The sequence below is a fragment of the Pseudophryne corroboree genome, chromosome 5, assembly GCF_028390025.1.
Source record: "Pseudophryne corroboree isolate aPseCor3 chromosome 5, aPseCor3.hap2, whole genome shotgun sequence".
NCBI lineage: Eukaryota > Metazoa > Chordata > Amphibia > Anura > Myobatrachidae > Pseudophryne > Pseudophryne corroboree.
The window spans coordinates 829956374-829971580 of NC_086448.1; the positions used below are offsets into that span (position 1 = coordinate 829956374).

General features: G+C 42.3%; 1 protein-coding gene across 1 annotated transcript in view; it reads right to left on the bottom strand.

Moving 5' to 3' along the window:
• Nucleotides 1–10361: 10361 nt before the first annotated feature.
• Nucleotides 10362–15207, bottom strand: part of LOC134928617 (meiosis-specific coiled-coil domain-containing protein MEIOC-like) — a 132761-nt gene continuing 127915 nt past the window's right edge. Inside the window, exon 7 of the mRNA XM_063924543.1 lies at nucleotides 10362–15027. Within this exon, the coding sequence (XP_063780613.1) occupies nucleotides 14798–15027 (230 nt within the window). The 3' untranslated portion in view covers nucleotides 10362–14797. The remainder of the gene's footprint in view (nucleotides 15028–15207) is intronic.

Consider the following 15207-nt stretch of genomic DNA (forward strand, 5'->3'; position numbering starts at 1 on the left):
CCGTCCGGTTTCGGTACCACAAATAGCGTGGAGTAATACCCCTTTCCCTGTTGTAGGAGGGGTACTTTGACTATCACCTGCTGAGAAAACAGCTTGTGAATGGCTTCCAATACCGTCGCCCTGTCTGAGGGAGACGTTGGCAAAGCAGACTTTAGGAACCGGCGAGGGGGAGACTTCTCGAATTCCAACCTGTAACCCTGAGATACTACCTGCAGGATCCAAGGGTCCACCTGTGAGCAAGCCCACTGTGCGCTGAAATTCCTGAGTCGACCCCCCACCGCTCCTGAGTCCGCTTGTACAGCCCCAGCGTCATGCTGAGGGCTTTGCAGAACCCTGGGAGGGCTTCTGTTCCTGGGCAGGGGCTGTTTGCTGCCCTCTCTTACCCCTTCCTCTGCCCCGGGGCAGATATGACTGTCCTTTTGCCCTCTTGTTCTTATAGGACCGAAAGGACTGCGGCTGAAAAGACGGTGTCTTTTTCTGTTGGGAGGGGGTCTGAGGTAAAAAGGTGGATTTTCCGGCAGTTGCCGTGGCCACCAGATTTTGGAATCCGCATCACCTGACCACTGTCGCGTCCATAAACTTCTTCTGGCAGATATGGACATCGCACTTACTCTCGATGCCAGAGTGCAAATATCCCTCTGAGCATCTCGCATATAAAGAAAAGCATCCTTTAATTGCTCTATAGTCAATAAAATACTGTCCCTATCCAGGGTATCAATATTTTCAGTCAGGGAATCCGACCAGACCACCCCAGCACTGCACATCCAGGCTGAGGCGATGGCTGGTCGCAGTATAACACCAGTATGTGTGTATATACTCTTTAGGGTAGTTTCCAGCCTCCTATCAGCTGGATCCTTGAGGGCGGCCGTATCAGGAGACGGTAACGCCACTTGTTTTGATAAGCGTGTGAGCGCCTTATCCACCCTAGGGGGTGTTTCCCAGCGCGCCCTAACCTCTGGCGGGAAAGGGTATAATGCCAATAACTTTTTTGAAATTAGCACTTTTCTATCTGGGTTAACCCACGCTTCATCACATACATCATTCAATTCCTCTGATTCAGGAAAAGCTACAGGTAGTTTTTTCACCCCCCACATAATACCCCTTTTTGTGGTACTTGCAGTATCAGAGATATGCAAAGCCTCCTTCATTGCCGTGATCATATAACGTGTGGCTCTACTTGAAAATACGTTTGTTTCTTCACCGTCGACACTAGATTCAGTGTCCGTGTCTGGGTCTGTGTCGACCGACTGAGGTAAAGGGCGTTTTACAGCCCCTGACGGTGTCTGAGACGCCTGGGCAGGTACCAACTGGTTTTCCGGCCGTCTCATGTCGTCAACTGATTTTTGTAATGTGCTGACATTATCACGTAATTCCATAAACAAAGCCATCTATTCCGGTGTCGACTCCCTGGGGGGTGACATCACCATTACCGGCAATTGCTCTGCCTCCACACCAACATCGTCCTCATACATGTCGACACACACGTACCGACACACAGCAGACACACAGGGAATGCTCTTATCGAAGACAGGACCCCACTAGCCCTTTGGGGAGACAGAGGGAGAGTTTGCCAGCACACACCCAAGCGCTATAATATATATGGGAACAACCTTATATAAGTGTTGTATCCTTATAGCAGCTTAAATATATAAAATATAGCCATAAAAAGTGCCCCCCCTCTCTGTTTTACCCTGTTTCTGTAGTGCAGTGCAGGGGAGAGTCCTGGGAGCCTTCCTCACAGCGGAGCTGAGCAGGAAAATGGCGCTGTGTGCTGAGGAGAATAAGCCCCGCCCCCTATTCCGGCGGGCTTTTCTCCCGTAGTTTGTAATATCTGGCAGGGGTTAAATACATCCATATAGCCTCAAGGGCTATATGTGATGTATTTTTCAGCCATAAAAGGTATTTACATTGCTGCCCAGGGCGCCCCCAGCAGCGCCCTGCACCCTCCGTGACCGTTGGTGAGAAGTGTGTGACAAACAATGGCGCACAGCTGCAGTGCTGTGCGCTACCTTCAAGAAGACTGAAGAGCCTTCTGCCGCCGGTTTCTGGACCTTCAATCTTCAGCATCTGCAAGGGGGGTCGGCGGCGCGGCTCCGGGACGAACCCCAGGGTGAGACCTGTGTTCCGACTCCCTCTGGAGCTAATGGTGTCCAGTAGCCTAAGAAGCCAATCCATCCTGCACGCAGGTGAGTTGAACTTCTCTCCCCTAAGTCCCTCGAAGCAGTGAGCCTGTTGCCAGCAGGACTCACTGAAAATAATAAACCTAAAAACTTTTTCTAAGCAGCTCCTTAAGAGAGCCACCTAGATTGCACCCTGCTCGGACGGGCACAAAAACCTAACTGAGGCTTGGAGGAGGGTCATAGGGGGAGGAGCCAGTACACACCACCTGATCCTAAAGCTTTAGTTTTGTGCCCTGTCTCCTGCGGAGCCGCTAATCCCCATGGTCCTGACGGAGTCCCCAGCATCCACTTAGGACGTCAGAGAAAAGGCGGATAAGGGGAATTTGAGGGATAATCTACAGAGAGGAGAGAGAAAGGCCCTTAAAACTCTCTATTCCGATTCAAACATAATAATTAAACCGGCTGATAAGGGCGGGGGGAATTGTGATCCTAGACGTAGAGGACTATTTAATTGAAGCCCATAAACAGCTGGGCAATAGTCTGTTCTATGTCCGTTTGGATCACAATCCCTCCGCCCGATATCAAAGAGAATTTAGAAATCTGCTGGATGATGCTTTATGTGGAGGTGCAATATCAAATGACACGTTTAAGTTCCTTTATAATACACATCCTGTCACTGCTACTTTTTATTATTTACCCAAAATCCACAAGTCACTTACCTCACCCCCGGGACGTCCTATAATTTCTGGTGTTGGGTCACTCACGAATAATTTATCTTTCTTTGTTGATAGTTATCTACAAAGCCACGTGGGGAAGCTTAAGTCATATATCAAAGATACTAAGCATTTCTTAAACCTAATTAGAGGGGTTGAATGGAAAGAGGGGTACTCATTTATAACTTGTGATGTAGTGGCCCTATATTCAAATATTCCACACGATCAGGGAATAGAGGCAGTGAAATTTTATTTGGATGGAGATTTGGAGATGCCTGGCCCCCTACGCGGCTTTGTTTTAGATTCTATTGATTTTATTTTGAAACATAATTATTTTCTGTTTGACACTAAGGTTTATTTGCAGACACGGGGGACTGCGATGGGGACGAGATTCGTGCCGAGCTTTGCCAACCTATACATGGGGAGGTTTGAGGAGGAGCATGTGTGGGGGGGAGGGTTCGGCGCGAGTCTCGTCCTCTACGGCAGATTTATTGATGATTTATTTATTATTTGGGATGGGGATTCACAATCAATTGACACGTTTTTTCACAGATTAAACCAAAATAAATATGGTTTAAAATTCACATGTAGTCAAAATAAAAACAAAATCAGTTTTTTGGATATTGCATTGTCAACGGTGGGAGGAGAAATTATAACGGAAACCTTCATTAAGCCGGTAGATCAAAGTAGATATCTGAATTTTAGAAGTTCCCATGCAAAAACATGGAAAGTGAATATTCCGAAGGGGCAATTTATTAGAATCCGGCGGAATTGTTCAACACAAGAACTATATAGAAAACAAGTGGATCAATTGTTTGATTCATTCTTAGAACAAGGTTATCCCAAAGAAGTTCTAAATAGGGCCTTAAGGGAAGTAGAAGGTATGGAAAGAAGTACATTGCTGAGTATGGAGAGAAAAAATTATAAATCTACACATGAAAAGATGGATATAGATAATGGGGCTAAGCAAGATAGATCATCTGTATTTATAACAAAATTGAATAATTATTCTTATGATATTAAAAAAATAATCAAAAAGAACTCTGAACTTTTGAAGCTGGATATAGTACTTAGAAAGTCAGTTAACCTTGAGGGGAAAGTAATCTTTAGGAAGTCGGACAATCTAAAACAACGACTAACTACTAGTCATTTTAATCAGAGGAAGCTAGAGCATACACAGGTAGGGAATACTTGGATACCCACTAGACCCTTAGGCTTTCACAAGTGTGGGAGCTCTACGTGCAATACGTGTGTACATACGGATAGAAAAACTACTGAATTTGTTTCAAACCAGAATGGGGAAAAATTTCAAATAAAAAGTTTTATAAATTGTAGATCTAAGTTTGTGATATATATGGTCCAGTGTGGTTGTGGCAAACAATATGTGGGGCGCACAACCAGGATGCTCCACACTAGATTTATGGAGCACTGGAGAAATATAAACAAAAATGTGCGAACACATCCTCTGTCCAACCATACTGCACATTGTGATCTCTATACACCTAGCAATATTAAAGTACTAGGTATTGAACATATTAGATGCACTGCACGGGGGGGGGGGGGGGGGAGATAGATTTAATACCCTATGTCGTAGGGAAGCATATTGGATATTTAGACTAGCTACGTTAGTTCCTGATGGCTTAAACGATACTGTTGAGTTGAACCATATTAGTTAAAACATGGCGATAAGATTCATTATGTAATACTTGTTAAATGGGGGGTAGAACCCATAGAATAAGCAGTAGGTAAGGTATTTGGGGTAACATTAAAATATGACAGAAGGGTAGTGCTGATGCACTATATACATATTATGTGTGTATCTACCCCATGTGTATACATAAATGGAGTATCCCTTGTGTGATATGCTAGACAGCTATTTATGTAGATAAGAAATGTCTCTGAGATTAGTCTGTATATATATTTACTCTGGATTTGTTAATTAGATCTAAACATTATAATGTAGTGTCTATATTATTAAATACAATACAAATGGTTCTTTAGAACAATGCATCAAACAGTAGAAAATTATTGATAAAATTAAATATAGATAATAGATAAAAAATAAATCAATAATAAATAAATTATATTGGTATATGTTGTGCCCTCCTTCTTTAAAAGGTTTCTCTCTAGTATATATGAGTTTGGCTAGAGAATGGGTCTTATAGTTATTCCTATATATTTATATTTTTTATGTATATATGTATGTATGATTTAAAATTTACTAGGACTCCGCTCTGATTGCCGGCATTTGATGGTCCATATGAGATGTGTATAAATAGTATACTTGTTATAAGCAAAGGACTGAAATATGTGTGCGGACACAAATGAGTTTCATCAACAGCTGTTAAATACCCGTATAGCAATGGATTCGGGAGTGTGATTGAGCACTCTACATCAGCCTCGTGAAACGATTTACAGCTGTAAGACGGCAAATGAGGCTTGGAGCGCAGGTAATACACGCAGGCGCATTTGAGAGATGCCGGGGATAAAAACGAGCAGAGCGGCAGTGATTAAAAATATCTGACTGAGGAAGCCGCTGAGTTTTAAAGGCGGAGAAACGCGTCTCATCGTTTGGTTTATTCTTACCTAAGAGAACTATACCACGAACTTGCCTCACTACGCTGGGAAATATCCAGAGACCTCCGGATAAGGCTCTTGAAAAGGTATTCGAGCACCAGAGCCGGGAGCGACAAGGACTTTAACCCAGGAGGCTGTGTGGTAACTATTTCTATACAACATGGCCATGCTATAATATCAGCGGAGGTGCAGTAAAAGTTTCTATCACCGCAACTTATGAGCAATTAAGTGGTCGTTGCTGTGTATCAGCTCTAAAAACATCAGCTGAGCTGTAAAAATTCCATACTGCCGTGAATGAAGCTTACATTTTAGCTTTATATGCTAAATTACAACTAACCTATTCATCACTGTTGTGTATTAAAATCATCTATACTATTTAAGTGGAAAGGAACAGCTACAGAGACTGTATACATGGCTCAATACATTTGAAAGCAAAGATGTGTCACAATCTATAAGAGCGTGGACTTGTGAATAATAGCTAACACTCTGAGCAAGAAACTGTGTACTAAAAATCCATCTTTAACACAGTTACAAAATCCTAAAGGCTCTAAAGCTCAAGCTGAATGAGCAACTATGCATCATTCCTGAGGCTGGTTAACCTGCTAATATCAGAAGGAAACAGTGTGATTTATTTGTATTTAACTGTCCATCTCTCCGCACGGATAAGAGCATCCAATTGTGTATGTGTTAATATTGTTTTGTCATTGTTGTTGTTTTATAAAACTGGCCAGATTTTTTATAATATATATATATAAAGTAATATTTTTAATGTATAATTAGATATTTAGGTAAGTTAAGGAGCTATCTAGCAATAGCTGTAAAAAGTAAAAAAATAAAAATTCTTTTAATAAGGAATCTATTAGCGCTTCTGTTTTTCCTTTTTTTTTCTATTCTTAATCAGTCAGTATTTCTTTAGATTCTGTTAATGGGTCAGCTTGCTGGGGGTAGCTTGCGTGGATTTTAATAAGTGTGGATTTAATAAGTGTGTTATCCGAACAGTTAAAAAAAAAACAGTTGAAAAAACATTAAACAACATCAAGGAAAGGTAACTTACTTTTACAACTTACTCCAACTCCACTTTAACCCAAGAAAACACAAACAACCACAGCATGTTCATCAAACTACGGTTTCTTATTTCTATTCATGGAATTCTCACCAAATTTCACACATTTTACACTCACCCTGAAACTCACCCCTCTGTGCACATTACAGCTTCTATTCTCCACTCCCCTCTTCTAACCACTCATGAGCTTTATACTTACTTCTCTGCAAGTACTTTGACAACCACAATTGGCCACCAGAATAAACACTCGCAAACATCCACCAATATGTATCTCACTCTTCTGCTTTTATTAGCTGGTGACATATCACCAAATCCAGGCCCCAACCACTTGTCCCTCTCGCACTTGGCTGTCTCAAAACAACATAGAAATCCATCTAACCTCATAAATATCACGTCTCCCATCCCCATCCAAGTCACTAAAATGTGCCTTATTGAATGCACGCTCTGTTTGCAACAAATTAACATCCATCCATGACCTCTTCATATCTCACAACTTTAATCTGCTGGCTATAACAGAAACATGGCTCACACAATCAGACACGGCCTCCCCTGCAGCACTGTCACACGGTGGTTTCCACTTCACACACACATCTAGGCCTAATAATAGTAAAGGTGGTGGGGTTGGAATCTTACTGTCACAGTTTTTCACATACATTGTTCTACCTCAGGTTCCATCACTCGCATTCACATCATTTGAAGTTCACTCTATCAGGATTTTCACCCCCTTCTCTCTGCGTGTTGCAGCTATCTATCGACCTCCTGGGCAACCTAAACAACAATTTCTAGAAGATTTTTCTGCCTGGCTCCCACACTTCTTATCCTCTGACATCTCCACCATCATTATGGGCGATTTCAATATAGCTCTTGACAGTCCACAATCTATTCATGCATCCAAACTCCTCTCTCTAACCTCCCCTCTTGGCCTAACCCAATGGTCCGACTCCTCTACTCACCAGGAGGGCCACTGCCTTGATCTTGTGTTCACCAGGCTCTGCTCAGTTTCCCAACTCATTAACACTCCTTTCCCTCTCTCCGATCACAACCTGATCACCTTCACAATCTCTTCTATTACTTTAAATTCTAGGACACTAAAACCAAGCAAGCCTCCCCTAACACGCAGAAATACTAACAATATAAATTTTCAACAACTTTCCAATTCTCTGCAACAACGTCTCTCACCAATGTCTACATTCACCACACCTGACACTGCTGTATCCCACCTGCACCAGACCCTAGAGAGTGCCCTTGATGAAGTTGCTCCAGCTACCCATCACACTCCACGTAGGCTTAGATGCCAACCATGGCACTTTAAATCAACAAGACACCTACAAAAACTGTCACGTAAGGTAGAACGTCAGTGGGGGAAATCTCAGAATCCAAGTGACTTTCTCACATATAAGACTACCTACCACTCCTATCGTCAGGCCCTGGACACTGCCAAACAAACATATTTCCAATATCTCCCCAAATGACTTTTGAATACATTTAAATCACTTCTTTACCCTCCCTCACCTCCCCCACTAGCTACTATCAGTGCACAAGAACTTGCTTCCTACTTCAAGGATAAGATTGATAAAATCCGAGATGAAATGGTATGCTCTAACTCAGCCAGTGACCTGCTCAAATCCCTATCTGAACCCTCTGGCACTTTCTCTTCATTTGATCCCACAAGTGAAGATGAAGTATCAACACTCTTTTCATCCTCCTACTCCACTACCTCTCCTCTTGATACTATACCGTCACAGGTCAGTAAAAGTTTGTCTCCTGTGCTTATCCCAACCTTAACTAAAATCTGTAATCTCTCTCTACTGGTATCTTTCCTTCTCTGTTTAAACATGCAGTGATTACTCCCATTCTGAAAAAACACAACTCGGACCCAAACACACTCTCTAACTACCGTCCCATTTCTCAGCTACCCAGTCCCTCCAAGCTACTTGAGAGACTTGCCTACACTCGCCTTACACACTTTCTTAACTCCCACAACTTACTGGACCCACTTCAGTCAGGCTTTCGTGTCCAACACTCCACGGAGACGGCACTGACCAAAGTAGTGAATGATCTGGTCACTGCTAGATCAAAAGGCCATTACACACTACTTATTCTTCTAGATCTCTCTGCTGCTTTTGACACTGTTGACCACTCTCTTCTCATAAAAACACTAGAGTCCCTAGGTCTTCAGGACACAGCCCTTACTTGGTTCTCATCCTACCTATCTAATCGATCTTTCAGTGTTCACTTCTCTGATTCTACCTCCTCTTCTCTACCTCTATCAGTTGGAGTACCGCAAGGCTCAGTCTTAGGTCCTCTGCTTTTCTCAATCTATACCTCCTCTCTTGGTAAACTAATCAGCTCCTTCGGATTTCAGTATCATTTGTACGCTGATGATACTCAAATCTACCTATCCTCCCCAGATTTATCACCATCTGTATTAGCTCGTGTCACTGGATGCCTGTCTGCCATTTTATCTTGGATGTCATCTCGCCATCTCAAACTCAACATTTCCAAAACAGAATTAATTATTTTCCCACCAGCTAAGGGTAGTTACCAACCTGATATTGCCATAACTGTTGACAATGCAACTATTCACCCTACCCCACAAGCTCGCTGCCTAGGTGTCATCCTTGACTCTGAACTGTCGTTTGTTCCACACATTCAATCTGTCTCTAAATCATGTTACATGCACCTTAAAAACATATCCAAAATACGCCCTTATCTTACACAAGACACTGCAAAAACTCTGATCCATGCTCTCATCATCTCCCGCATTGATTATTGTAATAGTCTCCTTACTGGTCTTCCCAAACATAGGCTCTCACCACTACAATCCATTTTAAATGCAGCTGCGAGGCTAATCTTCCTCGCCAGACGTTCTTCGTCTGCTGATCCGCTCTGTCAGTCCCTCCATTGGTTACCGGTATTCTACCGTGTCAAATATAAAATACTTTTACTTACATACAAGGCTATTACCCAAACTGCACCATCATACATCTCCTCACTCATCTCAAAATATCTCTCTACCAGACCCCTCCGCTCTGCACAAGATCTGCGCCTCTCATCCAGATGTATTACCTGTTCCCACTCAAAATTACAGGACTTTACCCGGGCTTCACCCACTCTGTGGAATGCCCTCCCACGCACAACAAGACTCTCCACTAGTCTCCAAACCTTTAAACGTTCCCTGAAAACTCATCTCTTCAAACAAGCCTACCAAATTCCTGACCCACACACATAACCTTCAATGCTTCCCTATCCAGTTACATCCTCTCTGTACAGTCCCCATAACCTCACATTTTGTCTTCCAACATTGCTGGGTGATCATATCATACAAACCATTAAGAACCTAGCAACCTGGGGAACCATTATGTAACAGGTAGCATCTATCCTTGTGTATCAATACTTATTTCCCTATAGAGTGTAAGCTTGCGAGCAGGGCCTTCCTACCTCTATGTCTGTCTTTGCCCTGTTTTGTTCTATAACTATTGTTCTAATTGTAAAGCGCAACGGAATATGCTGCGCTATATAAGAAACTGCTAATAAATAATAAATAAATATTCCACCCATGGTAATCCTACGCAGTGTGCCCAAGATGGCTGCCGCACCTGGTACATGTGAGGGTGGAATACACAACCCATGGAAGTCATTACCCAATATGCCTACACCAATCCTATGCTTACTGTGTGCTGTAGGTTTCCTTTTTATGTCTGTGTGGCTTATCTACTGCTGTATTACTTACACCTTTTGTATTATGTGCGTTGTTTTTGATGTCCGTAAAGCGCCTTGAGTTCTGTTGGAGAAAGAGCGCTATATAAATAAAATGACTATTATTATTATTTAGGAACAGTGAGCGCACGAGGTACCAAGACGCTACATTAAAGAACAGAGGCAAGGTAATAACTAAATGATTTAATGTCATACATACAAGTTAACAAAGTTGTATTTGGTTAGCAATAGAAACATCTTCAGAATTAAGCACAATTTCAGTCAATATATAAATAATTAGCAGAGATGACTCCTCTTTAGTGACCATCTGCATGACACATAGCACCAAGACATCGGCACGCAGGACCATCGCCAGGGCTGGAAACCTTGTACCCCTGGCAATACCCATATAGATCAATATGTGATTAAACAGTGACATCCAGCCTCGAGATTCGCAGGAAAGCCGGATACAGAACTAGAGAGGAATCATCTGTTACTGCAGGTAATGACGCTAATACATCACTGAATACAATGCCCAATACCGTATACCTTGTCAGTAATTCATCACAGTGATTGTACGTATGAAAATACTTTTTCCATGGTTACAAGTGAGAGACTACACAAAATGGACAAGATGCTGTTTCAGTGCGACATAGGGGAAAAGGGATTTACTTGCGGATACAAGCACACTGTGAGACATCTGTGCGTAAAGAAGGCGATTCCATTGGGTGACCGGATTACAGTTCAGAACGTAGCCCCGTAAGTACACGGCGGTCCCAGTCGCTGTTCAGCGCAACGCTATAAAAACACTTACACAGCGGGGACTAGAGAGAACATGATAACACGGATGTCCCCTATGCATACACACAATACACAACACCTGCCGGATAATTCTTATTCTAGATCATTGGACATTTATCGCTTCTATAAATTCTATCTTGCATTAAAGTGATCAAACACTGAACGCTGCTTGCGCCAACCAGTATTGTAATAGAACGGTCATTTCTGTCCAAGTGCAGTATCTTCCTATTACCGTTGCATCCCGCAGACCGCGGCTGGTACACGGTGCGCTAATTGTTCTTTACGAGAGGGAAATCCCAGATATTGGGGCTATACACTGACGAGAACGGAAAATGGGGCGCGAAGCCCCAGGTACCACAGTTATAGGGTATGAAACACAATCTACATATAAAAAGTGTAAATTAAAATACAAATATATAAATAAATGGCATAGATGGGTCACCTGTGGTAGAAAAGGGTACATCCGAGTGTGTTCCAGAGTTTTCAGCAGCTCGATAAATACTTTCTATGTCCGTCCACTGCAAGAACAATTACTACACTTATATTGCTACTGAAACACAGATCGTTCTAAGAATAAAACAAATGTTGGCTACATTATCTGATGGATGCAGCAATAGTGAATATTATCATATTAGTATAAACACGTCCTTTATTTTCACACTCATTGGTATATAAAGAGCTTTCAGCCATTTCACCGGAACACTACAAAACGTGTTATTACAGTGCTTATAAAGTACAATGACAAAAGATATACAAACGAGGTAAAGTAAGGCAGCGTAAGCCATATATTCATCGTGGGATATATATATCAAATATCACAAATCTTTAAATACAAGATTTCCTGCAAGACAAAATAACACATTCCCCTGGTATGGGTGTAAAAATATAGCACACGTCTATTATCTACTCCTAGTGTAAATATAATCTACAATACCGTGTTATTGGCTGTTATTAGGACACCGGATGTAGGAGAACGTTAGGGATTAATGAAGCGTATTATAGGATTTACACGGGTGTGACGCCAGTTCATGCACCATCACATCCTGACGGCAACGTCTATGGGTCAGAGCTAATACACAAGAAACCTCACAATTACAAACACCCCCAAAAACGAGACACTATTGCTTTTCAATATATAATTATTCCAAACCACACAGCAACATCTGCAAACCACAAACTTTTCAAAACCAGTTAGTGCAAAGAAAAAAATAAAATAAAATAATCCCATAACAAAATGGAAAAACTCCGCAAGAGCGAACCGGAAACACTTCGGACCAGAACCAACAACGTTTCACGATTACTCTCTGTGTTCCCTGCTATTCTGCAGCTTCACTTATCAAAGAAGAGCCAATAGCATTACCCTCCCAAGTCCCACACTGAGCTGAATAGTGGCCTGTTAGGGACAAAAATCACAGCCGTCTGTGGGGGTGCTATGAAACGTCCACTTACCACAGGGTGGCAGGGGCCTGCCTGACATCTGCCGACACTACCCAGCACTCCTCCGACACAGCGTAGCAGTGTCCACGATGTGCCGGCAGCACACAGAAAGGTCATCTACCTTTGCTACCTGTAGCACCCCTCATACCCAGAATGCCCCAAGCAGGTGGGCTGCACAAGCCAGTAGATATCTACCCCCAACCAGGAGTCTCCAGCTACTGTTTGCAGTACAAAGGCTCCCCCTGCTGGCTGCAATAGAGAAAGCTCACTTGCTATTTAGCGGCTGTTGGCACCTTAAAGGAAGAGCCAGGGAGACTCTCAACCTTAATGTACTATCTCATCAGCCGTCTGTAATTGTAAAGCACATATTTTGTAACAGCATTAAGGTCAACAAATCAGTTTCCAGCTACCATTTACTAGAATGTACTTGTTAAAGTGAGAGCTAGAATCCGATTGGTTCTCTTTAGAAAATCTGACAACTCACAACCTATGCTCCCTGCAGAGTACAGAATGAATTAGCAAGCGATGCTTCAGCGATGATGAAAAATGAAATAAAATAATAAAACTATATATATATTTCAACACACACAGTCCAGTCATCAGCCACGGCGGACAAGCCACAAAGCCGATGCACGGTCACCGAGTTACACCAGGCTGGACAGAATTACCACAATGCGAATGCCATCTACTCATATTCAATAAGTCTGACGAAGATTAATAAAAAACAAACACGCTCAACAAAAAAAATAAACACACAGACCCCCAGCACGTATGATCAGGACAGTACGCCGATCCAGGGGCCCGTAGTTTTGTCTTACCTACAGTTACCTCTGCGCCTCGAATAAAAACGACTACACTAACAGAAAAACAACGCAAGTGGGCGAAACAGTTCATTCAACATAAAGACAAAGCCCACACACACACACATTAACGTCTCCAGGTCACATAATCCGCGCTTCACGAAAAGATTGCGATACCCATTCATAATTCTACTACCTTCTATTTAACCACAAATCTCCTGTATAGTGCCGTCCATCTACAACGGCTGACAACCCAACATTTTACCTCCCCCCCCCACCCACTTACACGCACATACACAATCAATGTTGAGCTTAATCTTCGTCTCTAATTCATGCTAGCACCAGAATGACACACTGATAAGTCACCGGAACACCAAGTATAAAACAGCGGAGAACCATGCGGAACAGACGTAAAACTGAACGTGATCAATGTGTCCGACCGTACATTCACATTAATAAACAAGTCATGATTGTCCGAAGCCACAGGATAAGACAAAAGGCAATTCCGTCGCATTACGTACAGTACACTGTATTGGCAAATCACAAAGTCTGCAGCGCGTGGCCACTGTGAACGGCGTGGAACATTATGCATATATCACACCAACATGGAAAATAAAAGCTTTGGTAACTTATAAATACTCTGTATACACAGCCTAAAGTCTACTTTAATTTGTACCTATGCAATGTACTATTTTCCTGAGTAAATATGTTAATAGTATTTAGTAAAATATATTCATACATAAAATAAATATGGAATGCGTATTCCTTTAAATTAAAATGGTCTTACCAATGAACTATATATTTTGATTAAGTGCAAACTAGAATAAAGTCATATTACCCCACTCTCATCACTGTAACAGGTAATTACACCTGAGTAATGATCTAACCGAGCGAACCGTTAATATGCTTCTAAATTACAGGTCATAACTATTCCGGAGCCCTGTCTCCTTCGCCGCCGCGGCTCCGATCAAACCATCCCTCTAGGATATAAATATGCATAATTAATTCCCTAACTTTATTTATAACTATGTTAATAATCTGGTCATACAATATACTATGCAGAAAGGGATTAATAGATCTCCAATACATTCTCATGCAGCATACCCTGCTATTCAATGAGTAAGGGCGGTCTTAATAAACCAACAGAATAATCACAAAGGAAATCAAAACCAGCCATTGTGTTATAAAGAATCTGCGTATTAACATAAATATATAATAAAATTCACGTGTCCCCTTCTTTGGCACAAAATAAAATGCCTTTCTTAAAAATCAAATGATAGGGACCGCTATGGGTAAAACGCAACCCCCTGAAATGCAGCAAGTAAGAAGGAACAAAGACCTAGGACAGGCTTAGGTTCGATTATAACACTATCTCCTTAATACATGAAGAATCACTGGGCATGGTTATTACATTAGTAAAATACAATAAAAATGCAGTAGAAGGTGCAGATACAAAATGTTACAAATATTAACTATTAAAGCTGCCATTTGATGGCCAAAATGCTTCCGAGTTACTAAGCCTGCTGAAATGCAAACGTTCCGGCCCCGACCAGAACAGGTTACTTATTGCCAGAAACGGTTACATAGTTAGTTCTTGGCTCTCCTGCCATCCCCGATTTCGGCGCACGCCTCCTCTTCCAGAGTGGGTGTTTTGTTGGGGCACAGCTCTTGCAGAGCCCTTTCTAGGTCTTCCTGCTTCACGGTGACGCCAGACAGAGATTTAGGCAATGTCATTTGCAACGCGCACCATAGGGCGGTCCGGGCCTTACGCGTTGAAGACACCATTTCTTTCATGGCAGCTGCGAGAGCGAGGACATCTAGGAGGGAAAAGAACATGCAGAGAGGATAAACTGCTGGAACGCCAAACCCCCCCCCCCCCCCCCCCATAAATTTACTAGATCAGTGGTTCCTAAACTACGTCCTCAAGGACCCCAAATGGTTCACGTTTTCCAGGTCACCTGTGGATTTTTAAAATGTGTGAGTTGGCCATACACACT